At 42.6% G+C, this 22563-nt stretch overlaps 1 protein-coding gene across 13 annotated transcripts in view; it reads right to left on the bottom strand.

Moving 5' to 3' along the window:
* robo2 (roundabout, axon guidance receptor, homolog 2) overlaps window positions 1–19986 on the bottom strand; it is a 153598-nt gene extending 133612 nt beyond the window's left edge. For 4 of the 13 annotated variants that reach the window (XM_080889729.1, XM_080889731.1, XM_080889727.1 and 1 more), the window contains exons 1-2: window positions 19215–19985; window positions 5585–5911 (exon numbers count right to left, since the gene is read on the bottom strand). In XM_080889729.1, coding sequence (XP_080745855.1) covers window positions 5585–5911; window positions 19215–19269 — 382 coding nt within the window. In that variant the 5' untranslated portion in view covers window positions 19270–19985. Of the gene's footprint in view, window positions 1–5584; window positions 5912–19214 lie in introns of all 13 variants that reach the window. The other 9 variants (XM_080889720.1, XM_080889728.1, XM_080889723.1 and 6 more) reach the window with 6 other exon arrangements.
* Window positions 19987–22563: the final 2577 nt, after the last annotated feature.

The raw sequence follows: 22563 nt of genomic DNA, 5'->3' as shown, positions 1-22563 counted from the left end.
ACTAATGGGCGTGAGAAGCGGCTGGTTCAGCACTCTTTGCTTGATGGCTCACTCCTCCTGTGACGGGCCATGGCATCCTTGACCGAGCGCCACGCACTTACTTAATCCAGTTTGTACACTCAAAGGTGACATAATGGTATAAGTAGAGAGGTGAAGTTTGAAAGAAAAGGAGACAAAAAGACTGATAATAGGCTGAGAAAGATGGTCAAAGGTCATCCCAAACTTGGATCTAAGTACTCGATCTCTTCGCCACCTACTCACCACATTTTCCATCTTTGTCTGCAGCTTTTGTCACACCTCTACATTACTGTTGTCGTGATTCAGCCACAATGTATGTGCACCGTATTTCCCTTCTAGAGTACTGCTGTCGCTTCATCTAAAGGTAATCTATTTCCCTAGGTGGAGCTGGCGAGGTCAGAGCTGGGACACAAAGCCCGCTGAGGAAAGTAAAAGTGCAGTCTCAGGATGTGTACGTGTGCGTGTATGAGAGAGAGACAGTGAGGATGTTAGTGACCGTAGTGTATCCCTATGATTTATCTTCCTGTGAGACTTTCCAAATTTCTGTTCCATTTCTGCAGCCTGGCCTCTTTCCAAGCATGGCACAGGAGTTAGGCATCTGTAGGAGCTCCTCATTTACTGTGACCATCTGTGACTGATAAAGGTGATACGATCAAGCTGCGTGACGCTGTATATGGCTGGAAAACACTATAGCCGTGCATCTGAATATGTGTGTGTGTATGTGTGTGTGCATATGAATAGACAGGAAGATCTCTACAGAGGTCAGCAAACTCCAGCTGACATATTTAATCAGGGATTTTTTCCTCTCTAACACTATCAGGAGAAGATATGTTTCACATGCTTGCCCTCTCTCCCCATCCCTCTTATCACAGGACAACATTCCCACTTTTTCTGCATGTATGCTTTTTGCTTTTCCTCCGTGCTTGTTTCAGCTCAGACAACAGTGAGCTCCAGCAGGAAGGTTTTTTAAATTATTTTTTACTTTTTTTTATATGAAAATGTAATAAACTAGAAAATACTTTGGTGTGGTGTGAGCAGCAGATTTATGTTTATTTTATCTGTGTGAGCAACTGATCTTTTATTTATTGAGCAAGTTATTGAAAAACCAGACAAACTGTTTTAGATGGACCCGGAAATTTGTGTTTTACACATCTAAGAACATAAAGAAACAGACACGTCAAGATGTGTGGTATGAATAAAACACTTAGATATTACACTTACAAATGAGAGTTTCTGAGACTGTGTTGTATTTCCTAACTATAGCATGCATCATTAATGCGCTGTAATGGTTGCGCTGTTGCTGTTTTCTTCATTACCCTTCATTATTTCTCAAGGACTCCCGCACAGATTAAACCTCAGTCTACCGGGGTTTATACAAGCACGAGGGCAGGTGTTTGTGAACACGCGTGTGTAAGTGCGTGAGTGTCTGTTGTTTGTGTGCACTTGTCACCCCGTTTTCTCATTTCTGAACTGGAATAATGAGTCTAGATGAGCTCAGCAGTGCAGCTCATCCTGACTCCCCACCTGGCTTGCTCCTTTTGGCCCATCCCTTTATTAGCTCCCCCCCTCATGCTGGACACAACAGCAACAGCTTGGTAACCCTCCTCCTCTCTTCAACACTCGCACCTTTCCCAACTCAATTTTCCTGCTAATTACCTTGTTGTACGAGTACCAACTGCTACCTAACGATTCACTTAATTGCAGAAGTGGTACATTAGATGATATCAAAGGACCTTTTTAAAAGTCATCCAATCCCATTCCAAGCGGCATTTAGAACCAACCCAAGACATCTGTTTCATTTCAGTGTCATTTGCATTTTTAAAGGTTAAAACCGAACAAAGCTGCAAAGGTATACATCTAAAACTCATTTTTTTTGTCTTCATTTATATGTGGTGCCTTTCCCCTGATGATTACATACAGTTAATACACAAGTAGACATGTCAGAGGGCCTATATCACAGTTGGCACTCAATTAAAAGTGATATGTGCTAGTTTCAGGTGGATGTAGTTTGCGTCAAGCACCTGAAAAGATTGGGCTAGTTAACGTTTTCCTTGGGATCCTATTGCCCCAGGTGTGCCTTGTCACACTTACATATACACAGATACTCGCAGTGCTAGCAATTTATGCAGCAGCGATGGCTGCAGCTTGCATTTCTGACACAGGCTTCACAATGATTTATGAACCTGCTCATTGACCTAGTTTATCCTGAAAAGAGAAAAGGGGCACATTCTCTTATATGCAGTATATCCCATATTGCTGGCCTGGAGTCAGTTTTGAAGAGGAGTAAGATTACAAGGCAGGCTGCTCCGATACCCTCTAGGCAACACATTTACAAGTTCTCTTATCTTCTGAAGTACAGGACAGAGAACAACAGCTATAATGAAATCTCTCCCAAATGCAGCAGAGTGATGTCTGGGCATTATCCCCACACTCTGCACATGCACCATGGAGCTAGATAACACAAAGCAGTCCATGTTCTTGTCCATCTATTTGTGCTCAACATCCAACACTTAAAGGAGACAAGGTTGCAGACCTAAGCCCAGTAAAGGCACAAGTGCCCCTGCCCACTCGGGCCCACATTAATAATGCATTGGCACCTCTTGGAGGGCTCTTCCCCCTTTGCCTCTTCACTCCACATTTCCTCCTCTAAAAGAGAGAGTGGTGAGTCCGGCCCAGCTTGATGCCTGGCATGCAGCAGCGCCACTCTGTTCAGTGGACACAGAGTTCAATCTGTTTCAGAACTGCAATTCAATTATCTCACCAGGGTCCTGTTCAACCACTCGTGAATGGAAGGGGGGCAAAGGTGCGTTCAATACAATGGAGGGGGAGATCGAGGCAGGGGATGGGGGAGGATTGGGGGGGTTACAAGACATATCATAAACACAAATCCAGTTCAACATGGATATAGATTTAAGACTTTTTCTTGTGAGATTAGCTTTGGCTTTACAATCACTGGACGGATGTCAGGACCTGATAAAGCTAATCACTGCTGTAAAGCGAATGCAGAGGGATTTAGCACATCGCCCCCCCTTCTGCCCCCGCAGTCCCCTGAAGACCTGGCTGTGAAAGAAAACTGAGAAAGCCCAGGGCCCAAAACAGACCAGGCATGGAGCGTGCCGCAAAGTGCCCCTCCCTCTTCTTCAGGCTCTATGATACCCTTATCTCAGTAAAAATGAAACACACAGAGGAAATACGCTGCAAAATGGGCACATTTTTTTTTTTTTTATCACGGAGGTTAAATTTCTAATCATCACTTTGTAGATGTCAACAAATACCTAAAGTTTACTGGAAAGGAACATAATTATTTGGTCATCTAATCACATTTAAAAGACCAAAAATAGTCTATATTTAAAAGACGGAAAAAGATAGTGCGCTCTAACCATGACAAAAGTACAATAGCAAAAGACTCTGGAGCTCTGCACTGTTTCGGACCATTTTGGTACCTTAAGCCAGATACTTGATTAGCTCAGAAAGAAATGCTGCCAATCAGCTTCAGGAAATTCTTCTTCAAGATGCTCAGGATTACCTACAGTATTATTAAAATTGAAACAAATAATTAATGTCTCCATATAACACATTACCTGAATATTTAAACATCTTTTTCCTTCTCCTCACCTTTTCCATTTTCTTCAACATGCCTCTGAGGGCTTTGATCTCCTACTATTAAAATAATTTAAATCAAAATTACCCTACTTTAACAAAAAGTCACATTTGTGCACCATCACACTGTAATCAAGTAGCACAGTGAATGACTGTCAAACAGAGCCTTTTCCTGCACCCACACTCCATCTTTGTCAGGCCACCATTGCCGTCATTCTCAAACTGCTATGCCTCATACAGGCTCCGGCCAGTATGCTGTCACTATAATGAATACTGAAGTGTTCAGCTTATTTCACGTTTTCATAATTGGTCCTTGTTAAGTGTTTTACAGCAGAGCTAAAATAAACCAAACTCCAATTAGAAGTCTTCACTGTAATTTAAAAAGTAAAGACCTCAAAGTACTGAGTGAAAAATTCAGTGTATTTGTTTTTTTAGCCAGCAGTGTTGTCTTATGATGGTGTATTGTATAGATTACTTTTACACCATTCTTTTGTTATACCTTGTATAGTGTATGGAGCTACACAAACATGTCCAGTTCTGTACACTTGTTTGTTGCCTGTATGCTGAACCCTACTCTCAAACCTGGCATCACTGTTAATACCCATCAGATGTGCGCTATACATATTTCTTCACCTAGCTCTGCTCTTCCCTCCTGCCCTAGTGACCCCTCACCCTTCACCTTTAAGCCATTCAAGTAGTCAATGCCTCTATTCAACCCCCTCTGCTCCTCAGTCCATATTACATGAGAAAGAGGGAGAGCGAGACCATGAGAAAGAGAGAGAGAGAGAGAATACTGAAGAAGAAAGGCTAAGAAACCGTGTTAGAAGGAAAAAAATAAAATAATCGAGAGGGTTCATCAATTTTTCATGAATTTTCATTTAGAGTGGGAGAGTGGGAGAGGCCTCTTACAGCAATCGATAGATCAAGCTGCTGTCACACAGTTAGCACCTGGGGGCCACTGGAAGGCCCTCGGGAAGGCAGGGCAGTGGATCAGAAGCAGAGACCAACCCCCTCCAACCCATTTCCTAAGGATCAAAAACTAACTATGAATTTTACTGTCATCACCTCAGAAATACAATTACAGGCAGAGGATGTTGTTCCTGCTCTCTTTTGTCTATAAATCTAAAACATTTGATTTCCAATTTTTGCTTGTTTTATGTTGTCTAAGGAGTCCAGCTCAACATTTTGAGAGACTGTCTAAAGTTTGTCACTTTCATGATAAGAATTCTCCTCTTCCACAACATAAGGACATAGGGACTTTCCCCTCCACCTTATGGGCATTTTGAGGTGCCTGGGAGTGGCTGTATAGGAAGCCCATCCTGAGACTGCTGGGGGGTAGGCTCATCTTCAAAGGTAATTCGATACACAGCTCAGGTTATGCCTGTCACCATTCACCAACAGACTTCAGAAGGCCTGTGCTAAATGTCCATCACAAACTGTGCTTGTCATTCGACCCCCACTCACCTGCGAGAGAGCCATGTCAGCCATGCCATCATGTTCCCATCATAAAGCCTCCCAGCAGCTTTACGTACATACTCCAACCCATACACACAACATCAATATATATCCCTTGGGCTTGGATCACATTTATCAAGTGCATGGAAGAAAAAACTCATTATCCAAAACTCCGACCAATATTCCACAATGTGAGGTCGTAATAGGGTTTAAGTGGCTCTTTTAGACCAGCAGGAAATTAGTATTGTTTGTAAATGGAGAAGAAAAATGAAATTAACTAAAAATAGTGCCAGAAATTGTTGACTTGTTTACTTTAAGTACCTACAGTAGAGACGATGTTTCAACGCTTGATTAGATCAAAAATGTATTCTGAATGTGCTGAATGCAAATCCAGTCTTTCCATCAGTAAGCAGTGAGATCAGGATTTCTCTTTATCTGTCCTTATAAATTACATAATGTGAGCAGAATCATTTTGAACTCCAGCAAAGAGGAGAAGAGACTCTTGACTTACATGCTACTTCCAAAGATGCATTGCGGCTCACAGCTTCTCCCAGGTAGTTCCGGGCCACGCAGACATAGGCTCCCTCATCTGGTTTGCTCCGCCGTCCATGAACGATGCGCAGGAAGAAAAGCGAGCCGGTGGGCAGCAGCATACGGTGGGAACGTGGGTCATCTTTGTCTGTTTCCACCCGCTCTCCATCCTTGTACCACTCCACTGTCGGGGTTGGCCGCCCCTCTGCTTTACAGTTGAGAGTGGCGGGCTCCCCTTTGGATACGATCAGGTCAGAGGGATGCTCCACAATCCGGGGTGGGGAGTCCTCCTGGCGCAGACGGGATCCTGAGGAAAAAAAAGGATGTTTTATGTTCAGTGATGTTATTATATAAGCTTTATAAAGTTAAGAACCTCTTTCATAACAAACAATAGAAAAATAGTGGGAATATGGGGTTTTAATTAATAAACACAACTCATAGCAACAAAATAAATAAGTTGTCTGGGTCGGGAAGACCGACCTCTGCCCAGAGCAAAAGCTATGAGGTGTGGCTCTGAAGCGGTCTCCAAGGTATCAATTGACAACTTTTACTCTTAAAGAAGAAAAACATATAAACAGGTGGCACAGTGAAAGCACATATAAACAGTGTTGTTTCTCAGCAAAGGGGTCCAGGGTGAACCCACTGGTCAGCTGTGGCCTTTATGTGTGGGGTTTTTACCCAGTGCCCACTGGGTACCTACTGCCTTTTACCTCCCACAGTCAAAAGAAATGCATAATAGGTTAACTGGGGATTTTGTCTGTAAGTGTGAATGTCTCGTGAATGATTGTCTGCTTCCATGCTCTGGCCATTTATATTGACTGGCGACCTGTCAAGAATGCATTCTGCCTCTTGCTCCTGACAGCTGGGATAAGCTCCAGTGCCCATGTGACCTTGGATTGGAAAAGCGATTAAGAAAATTGATGGACATATATAATTCAATGTTAAGTATCCCATAAAAAACAAACAAATAGTAACAACTAGGAAAAGAAACTCTGGTAATCCACTTTTTCAAATAAAAAGTAAACTCAAGTTAATATATACTGGAAAAGAAGGACAACAGAACTTCTACTTTCTGTGTAATGATCCAATATCCACTGCGATCCACTGTGTTCTGCTGAGTTGATTTGGCAGCCTATACATAATTTACAAATGCAGTTACTACTCACTAAGCGACATCTAAAACCATCAAGCTACAATTCAACTCAACAGCAATAGGTATATACAAAAAACCCACCCAAAACAGCTAATCTGGCTACATGTATCCACATTTAAACCCCCCCAATTTTGATTCACATTGTTCAAAAACCAGGTGACAAAAGCAGTTGTTTTTGCTATTTTTCTTGCTGCCTGGACCCAAATAGCAGAGGTAAGTGCCTTTATATATCTGACTTGGGATGGAAGCTTGTAATAAAAGCCTATTAAAGCTTTTAATAACCATAACAGGTTAGTCAAAAAAAAATTCTATCTGCTCTTCTCAGCCCATGCAAGAGCTTGAGAGTAATGGAACTTACAGGCAAACAGTGAATGAAGGCATACAGTTAGCTTACATTAGAATTACACACATAGACCCACATTATGCTGTTTATCTGCCCTCTATATTTGGTTTTCAGAAAAAGTCAGGAAAAGTGGGAGTTCACTATGCAAAAAGCAGGCATGTGATGTGAATATGAATGTTGGGGTCCAGACTAATGTCAAATGCTAATCCCCTGTGGTTGAAAACCTTGGCCCACTCCTTTTCATTAGAGCTTACAGTGGGTAAGCTTTTGGAGCCTGGCAGTTAAGATAATGCTCCCCGAGTCAGAGTGCGCAGTGTGTCTGTGACCAGGTCTTACCCATGGTGATAAGAGGCTGTAGGCCACACAAACGCACGCACACACTCTTATATCAAGGAAGCCATGGGAACCATGCAACAATCAAACAGTCTGATCCAGCAATCAAAGACACAGCAAAGGGAATGGGGAATGAGGCACAGTTTTCCAACAACCCTTTTTTCTTTTGAACCATTCAATACCTCATCAATAACTCTGCTTCAGTTGACAGCTAAATGTTAACCACTCAGTGTTGCCTTAAGTTAAGAGCTCAGCTCTTTGTCTTAAAATGAGCTGTTGCAGGTGTGCATGTGATTGAGCAGAGTTGATGATTGTGCCCTTCCCTGGGGGCAGTACAGTGGGGTAATAGAATGATGCCTGCTGCACAGAAGTGCAGTATACCACATAGGCCTTTGTGCTTATGTAAGGGGTAATTTGAACACAGGATGCAAGCATAACAGCGGTGGTTTCAGCTCTTTGTTTGGCTGGGTTTTGCACATCCCACCACCCGTTACACTTCAACCTCCCAGGGGAAACCAGGACAAGCTGTACCGAGGTCTTTTCTCCTCATGAGTCTACAGGCAAAGGGACACGAGCCAGCAGAAACCTGCTGGTCAGCATAAAATCCACTTCAAAGACCAAGTGTGGTGGATGTGTGTGCATATGTACACACAAACACACACAAAACACACAGATTTAGTCTGGAAATGTGCACTAGTCCACAAAATGTCAGGAATCAGGGATCAGATAGGGACATATTGACCCCTGAACAGGAGGCAGTCTGTTCTCTCTTCTTCCTAATTTGGGCTAATTCCCTCCATTTCCCTGTCATTGATTAGTGATCAGGCCTGGTGTCTTGCACTAACTGGTGCCACAGACAGCGATCTGTAGTAGAGGGGTAGGTAATATTCTGTCCCCAGAGTCCATGATCTAATCTCATTGGTATTATGTGGAAAACTGAAGAAGTATAGCTGGTGTTTGGAACAAAAATCTAAGGTATTTTTCTTGCTATCTTTTTCACCAAAAGTAGGGAACAATAACCTAGCCAGCAGCCAATTTTCCTGTCACAGAGAGGGCAAAGAGCAAGTTTGTATTCTGGCAATAAGTGACTTAATAGATTAAGCAGTAATTAACACTGTGACATTGATAAATGGAGGGCAAGATAAAGGACAGTCATGTAGGCCCCCTTCTCCCTCAGATCCAGTGTCAAACGCACATTTATTCTTATCTCATTGGAGCATCTGCTTCCCCAATAATCCACAAATCGTGCAGTGGCTTTCCGCTAAGGCCAATGGACATGACTAAACTGCAGTGACTCTATTCGATTTCTATCAGTCTAATTTCTTTGAATCCAATTTGTATTCCAATCTACTGCTTTCTAATCACTTAAACCTTGAGTCTCCATCTGGTCTCCTCTTTCCTGTGGAAATGAACACAGCAGATGCCTCTACAATTGTCCTTTCACTGCCAAAAAAAGCTAAGCTGGGTGCACAGAAGGCCAGACGTGACTGGTCAGTGTCCTTCCTGAGTCAGGTGTAGAGGATAAAAGCACATCCATATGCTGTGGAATATGGTTTGAAAATGACCCATTAATCTCAATACTGAAAAACTTCAACACATAAACCTTGTGAGCAGTTTCACTTTGAAAAGTGCAAAGAAAATATTTGCACAAGCTTAAGCGAGTGTATCTACTACAGCCCTCATGTGGCTTCCATGAATGTCCCTGAATGTGCACTGTCCAAAAATATCAAATTAAAAAACTTTATATACATTCCCACTGTTGAGCCATCAGACCTAACTCCTCACAGGAGCGAAAGTCACTTTTCAGCTTCCTATTGGGCCCCTTTTCCCACTCTCTTTACGGTAAATGGGCTTTCTGTTGCCCTTTTAATGTGATCATTGGTGCTGTGCAATCAAGTGCTCTCTGAGCTGAGGCGAGTGCACTTCACTGGGTCTCAGGGCACACGCTCCAATCAAAATGCTGTGTTTCCCCCTGTCTGCAATAATACCGCCATTACTTTTCACCACTGCTGTGCAGTCATCCACTTTTGGAAAAAAGTAGGAACCACAGAACAAACAAACAAGCACACAGACAGGGAATTAAATCAGAGAGGGATTACTGAACCAGAAGCTGATTCTTTTCTGCCTTTTTTCTTCCCTTCTACTTATGTCAGTTTCACTGAAATGGATGCAATTTCGCTGTGCTGTTATCCAAGAAATGTGCAGTATTTGAGCACCCGCTTTTCTCCCGCTATAGTGTTTCAACCAATATGTGACGTTAGCATTGAAATATAACTGAAAAACATATAGGTTAAACAAGATAAGATGGGTAACATTTGTCCTTTAAATCCGAGATAAAAAGCTGCTTAACTACAACTCATTCTCCTGCATTACCACTGACCACACACCTAGAACTGGTCTTTTCTGTTATCTTTGTCACATATTTATTCATGTGTGCAACAGAAGGCCAGGCCTTTGATGATCTTTTTGTAATTATTTTTATTAGCTCCCAGGAGAAATTCTCCCACCAACCAAATCAATACACACACCAGTCACAGGAAGAGCACTGAAGGAAGGGCTCCCCAAAGAGATATTAATTATTCTACCAACAGATGCATGCTAATCGGAGGTAACCAATGGCAACCCCAGACCAAGGCAAAAAGTTTTGGTCACCAAAGCGCCATAAAACATCAAACAGAAAAAACCAAGGTCCGGGCCAGGAATGCAGTAATATTATAATGTGGAAAAGGCCGAGGTATTTCGGGCAGAAAGTGCTGAAACCCAGTGGACTGAGTGAATATAAAAGTGTCCAAAAAAAAAAAAAAAAGAAAACCTCAAAGAATTTTCAGAGTGAATGAATTATGCATTAGATCCATGTTGTCCAATCTGAAGTATACCCTCCCTCTGCCTCCCACTTCTCCCAACTCTCTCCACTTCTCTTCAACCTCCCACTCGATCTCCTTCTCTCTATGCATCTCCGCCTCTACCTCCCCATATCCCTCTGTCCATTTCACTTGCTCCCTGTCCTGTTACATGCTGTCCTCACTGTGAGGGTGACTGAGTCATATCCGTCATGTCATCAAAGGGGAAATACGATAAAGCAGCAGGGGGAAACTGGTGATGGTGAAAGACGGATGTTACTGGCCCTCTACGCCTCAGCACCGGCCCTGCCGTGACACTTCCAAGCAGCCCGTTCTGCACCCGAAATTCATCTTCTTTATGCCAAGCTGTCAGTGGCGTCACAGCGCATGAGCGCCAGTATACTCCAATACCAGACAAACAGCCCATCTCAGTGAGGTGTCACTGGAGACATCCTGCTGTATCTGCTGGAGCCCAGCCCAGTCCAGCGCATCCGGCCAGCCACTCGATACAGCAGAATCCTCAAACTGAAGACACACAGAGTGAAATGAAGAGTGTTCACAGGTGCAGAGCAGATTCCTCCGCTTCATCTTCTGTTTCAAGAGAGGGAGGGGTTTCAACTAGGTAACTGGCTCACATGATGGAGTCTGTTCCACCTCAGTGCTCCGCATACTGCTCCTCTCTTCTCCTGCTAGGATCCATACTTTGAAAGCAAACACAGGGGTAATTCTATGAGCTGCTCCCAACCCCTCAATGCATCCATGCTTGCCTCTAACAAATATCAGATAGAATTCCATTCTGAGTGTATTTCAGGCAATGTCGAGGTGGGGTCAAATTGACTTTGCATCCATGTATTTACTCTCTCCCCCATGCAGATGGAATATATAAATAGATAACTGTGGGAAACAGAATATCTGATTTTACTGCAAAGGGCTGATTCACATTGCTTGTATTTCAAGGAGTTTCAACCTTGTTTTCCCCCATTCTTACTCTCCACCCTACTATGAGTATCCATGCACAGAAAAGGCGATGTTATCACTTTTCAGCACTTGCCTCGTCTCAAAAGAGCGGAGATCGCTGACTTGCAACAAGATACTAAAGGAGGAAGAGCAGGATAACGTAAAAACAGTTAAGACTGCTTTATTGTAAAGGGAAAAGTGTTGACAAGCGTGCTGCTTCCTCTCTTTGTATGGACTGATTAGTACAAGGAGTACAGTGCTAGTTCTGTGGGGCTGTCAGGCCACTGGTAGGGATACTAAACTGCGTGATGCAGATTAAATGATTTCCGATTCCTGGGCCAGTGAAGCGTGTAGCTCACTGCGCCACCCCACCTTTTTCAAACCTCTCTTTTTTCCTGCAGATCCTTTTGAAGAGCCTCTGCTCTAGCATTTGACTGTTGGCCTTTGCTTTGCACCATGACAGTAACCTTGATATTAAAGTTGTGTGCTTGGAAACTCAACGATTTCAATTCCAGCCCAGTCTCCCCTTCCTATTCCACTACAAAGAATCCCTTACAGTTAAGGTAATGTTCACTTGCTCCAGTCATGCAATGATCATCAGTAATAAGCAATCGTAATAGAGTCCAATTTTCTTTGGTCATTTTAATCTCTGTAAATGTTCTACAAATTAGATAAGAAAGCAGCAGTGTTTAGATCTATCTTTTCATGGTATATCGTGTGTGCAGAGTGCGTGTAATTGTAAAGACAGCTGACTCAAAATCACTTTCAGGTGTTAACAGAAATTAAAAAATATAGATTTTGATCAAGTGTGGAGGGGGATAGAGAAGGGTGTAGGTGACACATGGTGTTGAGCTGTGACTGTGTGACTTTGCAGTAAGTGGACTGACTAATCCTAAATAGACTTATTTAGCTGCCTACAGTTAGGCTGGGAGATACTGACACACTTTTCATAAAGCACTCAAAATAATAAGCTATTCAAATAATAGAAACCTTAATTTAACTTAAATTTAGCTGTGGAGTTTTTCAGGAGAAAACAAAAAAAAGAGACTAAACAGAAAGGCCAAAACCAGGACTGATGTGTTCAGAAACAGTATCTCTCTGCTATCTAACCACAAGCATTTCATTCAGCTGAGTCCTCTTCAGGATGAGCATATGTATGTCACACAGAGACATCAGGTAGTCAGAAGGTAAATAACTAACCTGAGCCTCCTATGTAAGCGCACAAACAAAAAATAAGTATTTTCTCAAAACGAATGATATTATTTCACAGGACAGAGGTCAAACCCAAAATGTTTTTAAGAGGATTTCTTACCCAAGTTGTAAAAAAAGCAAGGAAATATAAAAACTCATTGGTCCTCCCTGCATGTCAAGCACTCCAGTGGTCCTTAGATAAGCTTAACTCCAGATGGAAACATGAAAAATAAGAGCTATAACCACACCATCCAACCGATAAACTCAGAAAGCAAAGCACCGGCTCTGATACTTCCTTTTTTAAGGTGCAGCCAAGCAAGTCAGAATAAGATTTATTAAATTTTTATACCACAAGACATTTAGTGTGGTCTTGCTTTGGGATACAGGGTCAAGGGTGCCAGCAGTAAGTGGAAGAGGACTCATTCAGTTTATTGAGGCCCATGTATCCACGCTAACACAAAACAAGACTTTGATGGTTATTAATAGTGTTTCCAAAACACATTTACCCGCACACTCCTACAGCAGTTCATAATTCTGGAGCTGGCTCTGTGTTGCATAGCCTCTCAGTGACAAATGCCCGGGAGCAGCTATGCAGAAAAAAAAATCACCACCATCCTGGAAGTGAAAGTGGAGAGTTCAAATGTTCAAGGATGTGATTAGGGCTTTTGTCCTCTTCACCGAAACGGTTGTGACACTTGGCTGATGCCACGTTCCACACTGAAACTTCAACCACAAAGCCAGTCTCACCAGGAGTCATTATATACAGTAAATCAACTCGCCCCGGGTCATGGTGACTAGGTTTACAAAGCAGTGGGGTGCCATTTTTTTCTTTTCCCAGCAAGGACACGACAAGAACAGGTTCCTACAGTACTGACAGAGAGAGATGCGTGCATTTTTCATTTGTGCATCATCAAAGTGATAGCCTCTGCTCTGAAACACTACTCTAATGAGGTGATGGTCTATAGTCTGGAGTCTTTGTATTTCTAAAGGTTTTTATCCTCCAGTTAGCTTCAGGTAAGAAAAGCTGGATAGCTGTCATGGCTAGGTGATCCATAGACCGAGCAGGAGATGAAGACGGTGGAACAAGACACTTATTCAGTGGCTCCACCACTCTGAGCAGCATTACAGCTGTGCTGGACTACTGCTGCGCGTGATGGATGTGTGCTTGAGTGTCGTACTCTGGCTGTCCATCTTCATATGTCTTGCACTGCGAGACAGCTCATGCATTTTTATCACCAGACCTGACCTCATCTTTAAAACACTGGTGAGATACTCAGCTCAGGCACAACTGTCACACAAAGTCTTAACAATGAAGAACAAGAGAGTATGTTTTGTTTTTTGGCTTAAAACGTCAAAAATTAAAAACACATACATCCCCCCAATGTTAAGATAAGATAAGATAAGATAAGATAGAACTTTATTAATCCCTCGGGTGGGTTCCTCTGGGAAATTCGATTTCCAAAAAAGCACAGCACCGACAGAAGTTACAGAGTTATACACACACACATATATATAAATACAGAGACAATATAAATAAAATATACGAAGGGAATAAATAGAATAAATAGGAATAAAAATAAAAATACAAGTGAATTGCACATTTCAAGTATTGAGTCTATTGCACCGTTGACTATTTACAAAAGTATTGCACAAAAGGTATTGTACAGTGAGGTGAAGAGGCACTACAGCTTAGTTGTTCCCCCCTCCTTTGTCCTCCTGTCTCCCCTCCCTCTCCCCACCAGAGAGGAGTTAAACAGTCTGATGGCGTGTGGGACAAAGGAGTTTTTAAGTCTGTTAGTTCTTGTCTTTGGGAGAAGCAACCTGTCACTGAACAGACTCTTCTGATTGTTTATGGCCGTGTGCAGAGGATGCCCAGCATTGTCCATAATGTCCATCGGTTTCTTTAATGTCCTTTTCTCTGCCACTGTCACCAGAGTGTCCAGCTTCATGCCGACCACAGAGCTAGCCCTCCTGATCAGTTTCTCCAGCCTGGATGAGTCCTTCTTTGCTGTGCTGCTCCCCCAGCACACCACAGCATAGAAAAGTACTCCAGCAACCACTGACTGGTAAAACATCCTCAGGAGCTTCCTGCAGATGTTAAAAGACCTCAGCCTCCTGAGGAAGTACAGTCGGCTTTGGGCTTTTTTATACAGGTGCTCTGTGTTGCATGACCAGTCCAGTTTATTGTCCACCCACAGCCCGAGGTACTTGTACTTGTTGACCACCTCCACCTCCACCTCCACCTCCTCCCCCCTCTATCTGAACCGTTGTAATTGTGCATTATTTCTTCTTGCTTTATCCTCCTGCAATCACTTTATGTTTGCCAGTATAGATCTGTATGGTCTGTAAGTTTACGGTGGATTTGTGTATCTGTGTTTGTTTGTGTAGGGGGCTTTATCCTAAAAGCATGGATTATACAGTTCCATGTACTTCCATGAGTCACTCAACCTTGACATCCCTTCCTCCTATCTGAAGGTTGCTGCGAGACAGACAAACAGAGGGCAGGGTGAGGGCAACGGGACACAGAGTAAATAAATGCTTTCCCCAAAAACATTTCAGTGCAGCTTGGAACATGAAAACACAGATAAGACAAACACTCAGTCCCTTCCATGTTCACATCACTACCGGCTTCTGTTATACTCAGTCCTTATGTCATGTTGTTTTGCCGTGCTCTTACGACAGTTACATTTTTCCTGATAGGACTGCTCATCAACTCCACAGTGTAAATGAGTAACACATCCTGCACATCCTGATTTATATAACGGCACCTTTATTTACTGCTGGCCCCCTTACAACTTTTAATCTGCTGTTTGCGAAACAAAGACGATGACAGAACAGACTGAGGCTTATATCTGTGCTCTGGGGCCCAGGCGGTAAGCACAGGTGTGTATTCTATAAGTACAGGTGTGTGAGACAGGTGAAGGCCCTTACCACTTGTTTTACCTGCTTTAGTCATCTCTAGTCATCATATCACTCCTCCCCCACCCCAACCTAAACACACTCCCACTTTATGCTCCTATCACAGGTGTACAATAAACTCCTCATTGTTTGAATTCCACCCTCATTGACACCGCCACTGATGGGATACCTGAGCAATGACAGTATGTGTGTACGTGAGATACAGGGGAAGAGCAAGACTGTGGGAAGATCTGAAAATATATATTGTGGGAGGAAAGACACTAGCTGTCTACCTAACAGTGTTAAACCTCTACTTGGTCCTGTTGTAATCTCTCAGTTATTTTGTCTTTTTCTCTGTGCAATTCTGCTCTGTAAATGTCAGGGGTATGCTTGACTGGGGCTTAATAAAGCGAAGGTAAAACAGGGAAAAGTGGCATTACCTTCCCTCCATTTTGCTGGTCTTAGAGGAAAACCAGCCATGTGCATTGTCTGAAGCTGACATTTTCTCTCCCACATCTGCACCATGAAACTGCAAAGACACTACCTATCGTGTTTCAAGAATTTAAAACAGCTGTGAATCCTCTTATATCTCAGTGATCACACGGCATTATTTTTGTGATTTAAAAGAATTATGGAGAGCTCAAACTTTACTCTATCACGTGTTGAATGTGTGAAGTGATCGCTGTTGAAACACGAACCACTGAGCAGCCAGACTTGGCTGTTAAAACATCATAGGAGATGACATGACAACGTTACCGGCCAAGTAACACTTATCACTTAAATGGCACAAAAGGATCAGGAAGCTGATTTTTACTGGACAAGTGCTCACCGCATCCCATTTCCTCGTTCCCTATTTTGTCACTTTGTATTATGATTACCAGCTTCAGTCTTGTTGTCTTAACTCATTTTTGATGTTAATCAGAGAATAAACAGTAGCGCTTCATGGCGAAGAGCAAGGCGACTTCCTTGACAGTGATGAGACTATGGGAGACAGTAGAGAGGGGACTTTCCTGTACATTTGAGATGAAGGTTCACCATTACAGCAACACCATTCCAGCAAATGAACCGCAATTACAATAACACTGCCTAAACACTGCCAGCTCGAGCAGAACAATCACATTTGGGGCACGAATCGCAATGGCTCTTACACAATGACCTCAGCCTGCCTCATCATTCACCTAGACTATTTTAATCTGGGCTTACTTTCCATTATAGGCCAGCACTATAAACCTCTCTCATTTAATCATAACCATCAACAGAGTTGTTAGTTTGCAGTGTTCTTCGGTAATAAAGCATCAGCCTTGCAATTTATATTTAAAAGATTGTATTGTTAAACCACTCTTCTCTCAGTTTTTAGATTTGATTGCACCCATTCTGTCCCTCCTCCTTTCCATAACACACGCACACGCGCGCTCTCCTGGTTTGAGTTTCTCTTGACTCAGCATTAGTGAAGCCCCAACCCCACTGGTGAATCAAAAACTACACACTATCCACAGAAACGACCCCATCCCCAAGCGGCCATCTAAACAGCCTCCTTGACATATTTAAGTTGGTCCTTATTTCAGCACCTCTTGGTGTATCACCCAGGATGAGTGTGATGTCACCAGCTCCTACATCAGACACAGGCATGCAGGAGATCTCAAAATAGCAAAGGGTCAGGAGTGCATGTCCACTATGCAAAGCATGTTCTAAACCAGCTTCAAAAGCAACACAGCAGAGTTTGTAAGATAACAAAAACAGCTGCAGACATGTGTATTCCAGAAAGCATATCCTACTGCAGTGGGCCTTTTCATACAAAAAAACCCCACACACTGTGGTAAAACTGTTTTCAGATGCACAACTTGTCTCGGGTCACTAAATGTCTTCCAACTCTGGCCAACAACAGCCAACACACATCCACTTTCTCCACCTATTCCCTCCCAGTATCAGTCCTCTCCTGCACACTAGCAGTATTAATCACAGCACACTAAACAGTGACTGACGCCATTCACAAGTCTTGGCTTTGTTGGCTATGCAGCCCAGTGAATGCAACTCCAGGCCTTTTTGTCTGCCCAAGTGGACTCTTAGTGGAAGCTCCTCCCTCTCCATGGACCCTAAGATTACCTCTTAAAAGGCTGGGTGATGGGTGAGTTCTGCTGGGATGGAATAGGAGAGCAAGACAGAGGGGGGAGGAGGGTGACAGGCAAATGATTGGGAAGATCCACTGCTCCCTGGGAGATGTGCTCTCTCTCTCTCTGTCCAGCTAGCAATGCCATCAGCTACTGCTTAGCAACCAGTGGCTGAACAGAGTAAAAAACACCAAAAAAGGCCAAGGGGAAAAAAATTCAATTCCCAGAAGAAAGGAGACTTGATTTGCAAACTACTAAACGTGGACACTGAACTAAGACGCTTCAGAACCAAAACTTGCAGCTGTGAGGAACAAAAGCGTGGGTTGACAGGCAAAAGAAAAGAAAAAATGGGACCTTACAGACTCTTGCATTCAGGGGCAACAAAAAAAACTGGTTCACATATGGATAAGCTGAGCAAACAATGCAATACAAACATATGTGTGAATCATCACTCACGTATGATAATATAATGACCCAGCACGAGACTCGTCAGAAGTATTCTTTTCTCATTCTTTGATTATAAGCCTCTGATTGTCTGTGCAGACAGTGTGCAAGACCACTGAAAAAAAGGTGTGTCCTTTTCAAAAGAAGCACTAAAATGAAAGCAGACCACGGAATTTGAAGGTAATACATCTTAATACCGATTATCGTTTCGCCAGTCACAGGTTGGACCCATTCCAATCACGATTTCCGTCACCTAAGCTGTCCTATTTTGATGATTGCTGTGAGTCATTACATTAACTCTCTAGCTGAAGCTGTTTTAATTCCTCTATTAAACTAGTTCCCTTGTAGGCCAGAGAATCCTGAGAAGCATGTAATATAAAGATGCTGACTGGGCACTCAGTGGTAGACTGGATCAAGAGGGCAGGAGCTTTTGGCTGCAGAAATGAATCAATCTTGTCTGTAATCCACATCATCATTAAACATTAATCAAACAAATGGAAATAATAAACTGTGGCACTGTTCCAGATTTGGTTTAGGTCAGCTTACACCACAATGCACAACCACAGCTCTGAAAACCTAAAGCACAGAAACCACGCCATGTAGTGCAGAGTGCAGACACTGAGTATTGTACAATCATAGCATATATAAGAAGCAGGCCAATGACCCCCAAATTTACAGAGCAGAACTAGGCTACTATCTGTTTTATACAGCACTACTTCCATTTATACCACATCGAATCTCATATGTTTGATACGTTCTGTATTTTCCTTTTCCAAAAGGGTCTCTCTCACCTCTGCAATGGAAATACCTGTAGCCGCTGTGACAGAACCTGGAAATCATTTATATTCAGCTTTCTCTAAAACCTGTGTCACAGTCAGAAGTGTTTCAAAACACATTTAAAGTGTTCTGTCATGGTATGAGCTATGGTTCTATATTATATTGAACAGCTTTTTCTCATCTGTTGCATATAAAAAGAAAATACACCTAATCTTTGCTCCGATTTTAGCCTCTTGGGAGGAGCTTTTTTGTTGGTTTTAAGCATTTCTTCGTTTTTTTTGCTTCGACTTTAGTGGATGAAAAAAGAGAAGAAAATGAAAAATAAGCACTGAGGAGATGTAAATTCATTTAAATAAAAACTCCACAAGCTCGTCATGTTATCACCCAAAAGCCAATGCTGATGGCGACTTATTATTATTATTATAATAATTAAACTGTAAAATAAATGAGAAACAAAATTGGCTTTAAACTGGGTGTTGCACGGCAGGGACTTGCGGAGTCAGGGAAGAACAGAACATTATAATATATTTAAGGAGTTTTACACAACAACGCGTTTAGTAACTTACCATCAACTTGAAAATACAGTAGTCCACTGACAAGGATGAACGCTAGCGGACCCATACTAGCATATTAACCATCCACGGCGGGCGCGTAAATCCTCGATTTCACTACAGAAAGAAAGATGTCCAAAATGACAATCAAGTCAATTCCGTGTTTCTAGGAGTTATGGATGGGCCCTATTTACTGACAAAAGCCAGTGTTAAGGTCCAGAAACAGAGAGGATCCATTTAAAGTAGTAGTTTACCCGGAGCAGAGCGGGATGTAAATACACAGCGAACCTTGAATCCAAACTCTCGGTCTTTGGATATTATCCCTGCTTGCCCCGTGAGTTCCTCTGCAGTCTCTGCTGTTTGACAAGATGACCTACTGTACACGCTGTAACGAACAGAGTCTGAAAGAAAGGTAATTTAAGTCCACACTGGAAAACACAGCATAGTATCTATACTTCTCCGCTCGTTATCGGGTCCTTGAGACGCGTCTCTGGCACCTTTCAAATCTTCAGCGACGTCTCCATAGTTGGAGAGACGACTCGGCAGCAAACCAAACTTCAGCTATCATGCATTTCCAGAAAGTTGTGTTATTGTAGCGAGAAGCAGCTCCCGAAAGACCCATGTGCTCAGCGCTGTAAATGTACAGTCATTCTACAGTTCAACATCCTCCTCTCTTTCTGCCTTTGGGTTTCAACAGCGCGGCCGCTAGGAGCGCACGGTCTCTGCGCACAGCCCGCAGCCCACCACACTGAAGCTCGACGCACTCGCACAAAACAAGGATCGGTTCGCGAAATCAGGAGCGAGACGAAGAGAGAGCAGCCTAGTGGTTTGAGAACGAGGAGAGTTTGGATGTCAGCCCGAATCTCTCTTAAGTTGTGATAATCAAGATAAGCATTTCAAGCAGAGAGAGAGAAAGAGGGAGGATAATAAAGCCATAAAACCACTTTACACATATTTGAATGTTTACACATTAGGAGTTTAACTTTTTATACGTTTACAGCCTCAAGTGCAGTCATTGTTCACCACAGGGCTGGATGTTGGAGAACAATGTTATCTTAAGACATCAAGGAGTTTAAGCATCTTATTTACTGAAACATTTCCTAGTGGGGCCAACAACTACATCTGCACAGGCAACAGCGGTAAAAGGGTGGAAAACGAAAACAGGATAACATAAGAATCACGTTATTTTATGAATGGAATTCATTCATCATATGATAAAGCTGCTAATCAATATATTCCATATTTGAACGCAGGCAAATTACACTTGCTGGGAAATTATAAGCTGAATAGCATGAGGATATTAATCCATTGAGATACTGAAGCAGAATTGTAAATATGATCTTTGTCAGAAATCAATGACTGATTGACCGAGGCCCTGCCCCAGGATGAGGAGAGGAGCAGCTCTGCATACCAACAAATAAATACACAAATGTCTTTTTAAGGGCGAGATATGCAGACGCACACACGGAATGCAGAGAACAACATTATTGCAGTCCAATTTTAATCATGGCCAAATCATGATTGGAAACAACAAGGAGGACCAGAGATGTGCTGATGGTCAGAGATAGAGGGGAGGTTCGTGTATGTGGTCTGAACTACCGCGCAGCAGCCTTCTGCATGTTTCCGTACAGGGTTTATTACGGGGGAGCTATGAACTGTGAGCTCCCCCTACTGGTGTCAGCTATGGCTACCTTCTTGTTACCATGCTCTCTTTTTTTTAATACCGGCCTACGAAGCCGTATACAGCCATGGTACAGCATATGGAGACCCAACAGGAGTGTGACGGATATAAGAAAACTTGGAGACTGCGTGCATTGCTGTGTTATATCAAGTAGATGAATTCACATGATTTGATAAATGCCACACCTAAGGGGCAATTTCAGCACGCAAATCTCAAATCTTCTATGTTAGGAAATAACAAGCCGAATGCACTGTTTTACATCAAAAAGTTATGATTACGCTGACAAACTGTTTTCCAAAATTTGTACCAAAGTATTATCATTTCATTTCCCCAGTCAGTATATTGTGTAATTCAAACGACTTTCAGAAAGCAAAAATGGCACAAAGCAATAAATAAGCATGCTTGCAAATTAAAGAATACAGCTCTGGGCACGCCAGTGTAAAAAGATGGAACGCACAATCTAACAAGTTGGTGCTTTGTTTCTCCTCTGAATGGACGCAACATTAGCAGAAGTGTGGGCTGAAAGGCTTGGATTTCTCATTTTGTGATTTACATCAAAGTCAGCCATACAACAAAGCCCAACATATGTGCCCCCAAGATGTGTTTGAAAGCCCTGCTCTCCCACTAAAAACAATATACAGGCTAAGGCACATGATCGAATAGCTGTGGCAGAAGGAAACACTTCCACCGCCTTTAATGATAGCTTTGACTGCTCACGGCCACTTTTTTCTTCTGTTTGTTTGTTGAGCTACATGTCGAAGCTTGCCCTGTAAAGGCCTTACGGGGAACTGCGACATGCTGTAAGTTTGCTAGCTGGCTCTCGTTGCAGGGAGCATTGTCAGCTGGCCAGACACAGTGATTTGTCTTCATATTTTAATATGTTTGTGAGCTGCATGCAAATGCTGTCTTCTCAGTGTCTCTCCAGTGTCCTAGATTCTAGCAAATGCATGCAGCCACAAACAGACACACAAAGAGGCAAACAGAAATTTATTGTGTCATCAGTGTTGCTGAGGGTTGAAGGCAAATAAAAGAGAGGAGAGGGAGAAAAAAGGGAACTGGAGAAAGGTCATTTACGAAAAAGAAAAGCCCACTTCAAACATAAACAATGGAGTGTATGGCTTCATTGATGGAAAAGTAAGTAGAGTGTAATTCTCCCCCAAGCCCAGCCTTTTATTCCCCACTCTCAATCACTTTATCTGTAGCACAAGCAGTGATATTTTGTGGCTTTCTAAATATCAGCTCAAAGTGGATTTATTTTAATTAAACTGGAGGCTGTGTTTACTCAGGACAAGGCATGTTACATAAAAATGAGTTTGGGGGACTGATAACTCACGGACACCAGGATACAAGCTTATGCTTCATTCCACTGCTGGAAGTACATTACAAATCTTTCATTAGGGTGACATTTATAATATTACTGACAAACAAGGTTTGCTTGGGTTGATTAGTTCTTTCATTTCAAAAACTGAAAGCTTGCAGATGAGGTGTAACCACAAACAAATGAGGCTGACGTCAGTGGGGGGAAAGCAAATCAGGAGCAGCGGTTTGGAACGAGTGCATTAAAAACGCAGGACTCCAATATATTAAAAGCATGCAAGTGCACCTTATTTTCCACAAAGAGACAACATATATATGAATTTACCACCAGATGCTGAAATGAATCATTTGTTTTGACCTAAACTA

Source organism: Rhamphochromis sp. 'chilingali' (genome assembly GCF_963969265.1).
Source record: "Rhamphochromis sp. 'chilingali' genome assembly, chromosome: 8".
Lineage (NCBI taxonomy): Eukaryota > Metazoa > Chordata > Actinopteri > Cichliformes > Cichlidae > Rhamphochromis > Rhamphochromis sp. 'chilingali'.
This window is presented reverse-complemented; position numbering and strand designations above follow the sequence as displayed.